The 6,572-nt window shown below is 38.9% G+C and overlaps 1 protein-coding gene across 2 annotated transcripts in view; it reads left to right on the top strand.

The window, feature by feature from the left end:
- The first annotated feature begins 274 nt into the window (after nt 1–274).
- Nucleotides 275–6,572, top strand: part of cygb (cytoglobin) — a 65,875-nt gene continuing 59,577 nt past the window's right edge. The window contains exon 1 of one of the 2 annotated variants that reach the window (XM_008104367.3): nt 275–835. In XM_008104367.3, coding sequence (XP_008102574.1) covers nt 693–835 — 143 coding nt within the window. In that variant the 5' untranslated portion in view covers nt 275–692. The remainder of the gene's footprint in view (nt 836–6,572) is intronic. The other variant, XM_016991325.2, reaches the window with a different exon arrangement.

Below are 6,572 nucleotides of genomic sequence, written 5' to 3'. Positions count from 1 at the left end.
CAGCTAAGCCAGCTGTTGGAATAAGTTTAACTGTTCACTTCTGATGCTGCCTTTTTTTCTCAGCTGTTTACAAATGGTGAATAGGAAATAAGAGAAATTTCCAGGCATAAAATACTGAAAGCAAGAGGTTTTGACACTCATGAGCACCTCTGCTTAATCTCTGGCTTTCTCACAAACACATGCATACACTCAAATACACACACACATACAGGAAGAGGAGGAGGAGGAGGAGGCGGAGAGGCGGAGAAAGTGAGCTCACGTTCACACATTGGTGAAGAGGCCGGTCTTGCAATGCCTTTGAATAATTTACTTTTTGCCAGTTCCCCTTCAGAGTCATACAAACAGGCATGCTGAGCTGAAGGGAGCCACAACAGCCATGGGCTGCACTGGGAGATCTGAAATCTGATCACATACAATCTCCCTTTCCCTCTCTCTCCTTCTCTCTCTGATTATCTCTGTTGCATACCTCTGTCTGTCTATATAGACAGACACACACAAACACAGAGAGGGAGGCAAGAACAGTATCAGCCAAACATCACCACCAAACAGAACACCTTATCTCTTCTGGCTCGATACACACATACACGCACGCACACAGAGACACACACACACAGAGACTCACACGCAGAGGCAGGCATACAAAAATCTCTTTCTCTCCTGGCTTCCCCAGAAGATTCTGCTGGCTGTTTTTCATGGAGAAAGTCCAAGGAGAAATGGAGATTGAGAGATGGGAAAGAAACGAAGAGATGTCAGATGCAGAGAAAAAGATGATCCAGGAGACATGGAACACAGTGTACGCGAAGTGCGAGGACGTTGGGGTCTCTCTACTGATCAGGTAATTAAGATGACACAAGGAAAGCCAAAAATTAAAGTGAAATACATCAAAGGTTGGGGACAGCGACTGCTTCCCTCCATGTATTGGTTGTGATTTTGGAATGATTTCACTGCATGTTTGATCTCATAATGCAAGGGAAGAAACAGAGAGGGAATGCCTTGGTTATTGTAGTTAACGAGAATCGATATTTCAGCCAGAAAGGTCATCTTATTTGTATAAGTGAGAGGTTAGATGAAAGGGACCATTGTATGGGATTCGGCTCAGTAGTTCCAACATTCCTCTTTGCTAATGGAATTATATATACACCAGATTTCTGTGTGAAATAATGCAACTTATGAGCCAAGATAAATCCCAAGCAGGGCTGCCGAAGCTTGTCAGTACCATCTGCTCATCAGCTGGGTTGCAGTGCCAGTATAAAAGATAATGCTGAAGTTGTCTTCTGGGGATGCCACCCAGGGGGATGGAGCGAGGCAAACGCTGTCAACTAAATGAGTGCTGGGTACAAGGTGGTTTTAATGTGCTGGAAAAGTCAGGGTGAAATTACTTCGAAGTAATGAGTCAAAAGTGTCCTTAAAATCTGTCAGGTAGTACAACCAAAAAGCAGGAAGCTGAGCCTCACCGTTTCCAGAGCTGTGGATTCTTAAAACCCTTAAAACTATGCCCTTGTCCTTAGGCTACCCTAATTATAGTCCTTGCAATTGTAAACAGTTCTCTTTGACTGTTTTGTGGAATGTGGCCTTCTCCCTGCTAAAGTATCCCTGAGTGTCATTCCAATTTTCAGCCTTGTTTTGTGTTTCTAAAACTCCCAAGGATTCTCTTGGACTTGGCACACATGCAAGGGGCTGACCCTCTTTCTGTTGGTCTAAAAAGATCAATACAGGTGAAAAGAAAATGGGACCTGAGAGTAAGAACTGGGGAACAAAGGCAACAAGCCATAGGACCTGACCAACTTTGATTCAAGTTAAGCTTCTTGGAAATGATTTCAAAGCTCCGTTTCCAAACCTACTACGGATACTTGTATTTTTCTCACTGGAATCAATACCAGGATGCATGGGGCAAGCGTATATATAGAGAAAAATATACACATACATTAGCAGACCCAATTGGGTTGATTCCTTATGTGTAGGTTGGAACAAAATGATAAGTAAACGTGAACTTAGAGATAGCCAATACTCCACACCTATTTAACAAAGTGGCTTTCTTTAACTAAATTGCATGTTAAACTGCTTCAGTGTTTGCATCACGTTTATATTTCATTAAAGGGAAAGGAAAGAGCTTGGGAATTCACTGGGATTCTATGAAGCAAATATCTCAAAATCCATGTGTGTCTGAATTGCCCTATATGAATTGGAAAATGTTTTACAGTGATACCACCATGCTGAAAAGCACATGAATGATTGTTGCTCAGATTTCTATTTCTTAGAACCTTGCAATCAGAAATTTTCCATGAGAATCTGGAAGTTGTTGAAACAGTCCTCTCCTCATATGATCCAGAGATGTGCAAACATTATTTAGACATAGATAACATGAATCCAGTTTACCCTGTGTAATAAAAGCAGACCTGCAACCCTCATTTTTACTTATATTTGCAGGTAGGCCGTGTCTGGAATAAATGTTTTCTTTTGTTTTCTTTGAACTCTTTGGAAATTTAGAGAGCTTATTTTGCCCTTAAGGATAGCAGACTATCCTTTTGTTTAAAAGGTTGCTCTTTATCCCAGAATATCATGGAGGCAATGCTCTTGTAGAATAGAATATACAATAATGTTTGGAATACTAGCCAACCAAGCCACATTTGGGCCCACGTCTGCCAAGGCATCCTTCCATCACTCAGAGGTCACATTCAAGCATTTGATGTGAAATCTTGAAAATGACCAATGTAGTAATATTCCTCAAAAAGTTTCCTTTGAATTCACAGACAACTTTTTTAAATTGGAAAGATATTTTCTGTGATATTTCTAGATGTAGAGCAGCCAGATAGAATAAATGATCCATTGGGTATCCTCCATCATTACAGCAATTGTAATTCCTAGTTCCCTCTCAAATGGACTGTGGGTCCAGTCCCATCCCTTGCAATTGAGCCCTTGATTTTATTTGTATTTTCATTTGTTTCTCTTCATTGCAAAGTGTAAAACCACCAGTTACTCTCAGCTCAGTCAACTGAAGTTTAGAATATGTTAATTCTTTCCTTGAATTGCACTGGCACAAATTGTTAGTTTCAGAGCACTTGGGCACATCCATAATAGGCTTGTCAATGTCTACAGTAAAGGAAACCTTACATTTTTCTAAGCTTTTGGTGCTTTCTAGTACTCATTGTTTCCTTATCATCTGAAAAGTTGTGAGGAAGGCTTTAGCTGGGGAAGAGATGCATAGAAATAGTTTTTAGTTCTATGTATTTAGCAGCCATGAAGCAAACCTACAACAATAAGGCATTAAGATGACAACTAGCTTGGGGTAATCACCTTTTGACTATGTAGAGCAAGTGCTTGATTATTCAACATACACTTATAGAAATGGTTTTTAAAAACTGCTCAACTGTGCCATAAAAATACCTTTTACCGTTTAAAGTCCTAGGCTGCTGACTCACTGCATCAGGTTTCCCTCTGTATGAAATATAAAACACACCTAGAAAGCAGGAAGATAGAGTAAATATGAACCATTTCATGCAAACAGAGATAGCATATGGTATCAAAAAACCAAACAAGTTAGTTTTTCTTCTCACACAACTCCCCAGGTGATACAAATGTGTAACATGTAACACAGTAGATAACACAATGCTATTAAGGCACAAAAGAATGGTGCAGACCTAGTGGCTCCAACTTCAAATTCCACTATTCTAGATTATTTTTAAGCAGCTATTTTTCAATTAGCATGAAGGCAGATTCGGGATATGTCAAATAATAGCAAAGGACAACTGTATACAGTGTTCCCTCACTTATCATGGGGGTTAGGTTCCAGGACCACCCGCAATAAGTTAAAATCTGCGAAGCAGAGACACTATTTATTTTAATATTTAAACGTTATTTTAATAGTTATACACTATTTTAAGTCTTTATCAACCAATTGTGTGTTGATAAATCGCCCCCTTCTCCTCCTGTTACGACTTGGGCTCCTTTTCTCTCCTTTGGCTTCTCCTTCCTCCCTTCCATAGGCTGTAAATTGTAATTTTTATGATTTATAATAGTCTTTCAGAGGTTATTGAAAAACCGCGAAACAGCAAATCCACGAAAAGTGAACCACGAAGTGGTGAGGGAATACTGTATTGTGATATGATAGGCCAATATTAAATGCAGATCCATGAATGATGATTTGGGGGAAAACCCAAAGAGATGTCCTTCAATATGGAGAAATGTGGTTTGTGATCTTGTGTACACTGCGGTGTCTCCTCATAGTAAGGAAGCCATTTGATTTGTTCAGTAAGATAGAGTACAAGCAATTGCCCTATGCAAGACAATAATTTAATTCATTTTAAAGCCTTTTAAAAAAGATAGGTGAAGGGAGCACAAAGGTGGCTCTCTGATTTCTCTTGGGTTGTTGTTATTGATTGCCTTCAAGTAATTTCCAACTTTCTGCAACCCTAAGATGAACCTGTCACAGGTTTTCTGAAGCTGAGAATGTGTGACTTTGCATAAGGACGCATAGTGAATTTCCATGGCCGAGCAAATAATCAAATCTTAGTCTCCAGATTCATAGACCCAAGCTCAAAACACTACAATACACTGGCTTTCTTGAATGCTCAGAGAATATCCAAAATCTAGAGTATCTGTAATGTCCTTGCTTTTCTGAACAACTTCTGCATATGCAGGAATTTCCCTGCTCCCCTGAAAAACAGATACACCAATTACATCACATTACACTGGGCTGGTGCATGAATATTGACTTTGTATATGTGCAACTTGCTGGTTGTCTGACAATTTCCATTCCATTTTTCTGCTTTACTCTGAAGCATGAGCACATAAATAATTTGAGAAGGGCACAAGAGCAAAGTCAGATCTGCAAGTATATCTCCCTTTTGTTTGCTCAGGAAAGTGCCAGTGAACATTATAGTTTCAACAACAGCAACAACATCAGCTTTAATTACAATCTACAGACCATTAAGAAAATTATAGTTTTTCTTGTCGGTGACATATGTTTTAGTATATCCATATGTGACCCAACTTATCTCATGTTGTATATGACTAGTTCAGTATCACTGTGGATTACAATAAACATTTCACTGAGAATGAGGCACTGTTGGTATTGCAACCAGAAGCACACTGAGCTTTGATTTTTCATCTGTCCGTTTACCTTGTGCAACATTTTTCACATCCTGTTCTCAGTCATCTCCCAAAAAGAAACTGGATAGAATTTGGAAATTGAACCTGGCTGGTTGTTGTGGCCTTTCTACCTCTTGGCCAAATCAACATCATGACCACTGGATTAACAGCAGCTGAACAAATAGCCATGTAGAGTTATGAATAACTTCTATTGAATGTATTAGGTGCATATACAAAATGAGCCAGCATGACATAGTGGTTTGAGCATTGACAAGGGTTCAAAGCCCTGTTTCGACACAGAAACTCACTGGGTGGCTTTGGGCAAGTCACACAATCTCAGACAAAGGAAAATCCCCCCTGAACAAATTCTGCCAGGGAAACCCTGTGATAGTTGCTTTAGGGTTGTCATGAGGCAGAAATGACTTGAAGGCACACAGCTATAAAATATACAAGATTACTGCAGTGTCGAAAATTAGATAAGGTTATTGGGAAATTCAGGCAGTGAAGAACAATGATGGAATATCTCAAGAATGGCCAATGAGCTGGTAATCAGAAACGCTGCAGCCTGCCTTGTTTTTTACAGCATTCAAACCATGTTGAAATTAATTTCGAAGCAGGGTTCCACAGCATCCTCAGAAAGGCAGTCATCAAATGCTGTTTGTGATGTTACTCATCAGATTTAAACATTACTTAGTGGGAAAGGGGGGGAAGCAAAAAAAATGAGTCAGGATATAATCTGCATTTGGTCTAGATTTCTAAGATAAAAGATTAGTGGTTTATATATTTATTGCCCGCCCTCTCTTCCTTCAAGAGTACAGTAGAGTCTCACTTATCCAACATAAATGGGCCGGCAGAACATTGGATAAGCGAAAATGTTGGATAATAAGGAGGGATTAAGAAAAAAGCCTATTAAACATAAAATTACATGATGATTTTACAAATTAGGCACCAAAACATAATGTTTTACAACAAATTGACAGAAAAAGCAGTTCAATACACAGTAATGTTATGTAGTAATTACTGTATTTACAAAAACATTGACTACTAAAAGGCAAACTGCTTTGGATAATACAGAACATTGGATAAGTGAAGCTTGGATAAGTGAGACTCTACTGTAATTCTCAAAGTCAGCAGCAACATTATTTATGGGTCATTGTGCCAACAGAAAAAAAATGAAGAAAACAACTCAGACGTAAATTTTCCTACTTCTAGAAAAACGTTGTGGTAGCAATGATATATGTCTAGGAGCAAAGCAGGCAGTTCCATATTCAGCAGGAGGTTAAAATAAAATAAGGTTTGTGATATATTTTTGACAGTGAAGAATGCTCTAGAAATGGAACAACAAACAATAAACCCTAGCAAAAATGTATGCTTCTCCTCAGTTGTCAGAAACCAACACTGGAATTGCATAAGATCAGAATTCTTTTAAAAAGTCAAGGCTATCTGTGACTTAAAACTGAAGTAAACCATTTTACTAATCACAG

This window comes from Anolis carolinensis, chromosome 2 (assembly GCF_035594765.1).
Source record: "Anolis carolinensis isolate JA03-04 chromosome 2, rAnoCar3.1.pri, whole genome shotgun sequence".
Taxonomy (NCBI): Eukaryota; Metazoa; Chordata; class Lepidosauria; order Squamata; family Dactyloidae; genus Anolis; species Anolis carolinensis.
The sequence above is the reverse complement of the archived record's forward strand: the minus strand, read 5'-3'. Positions and strand labels throughout refer to the sequence as shown.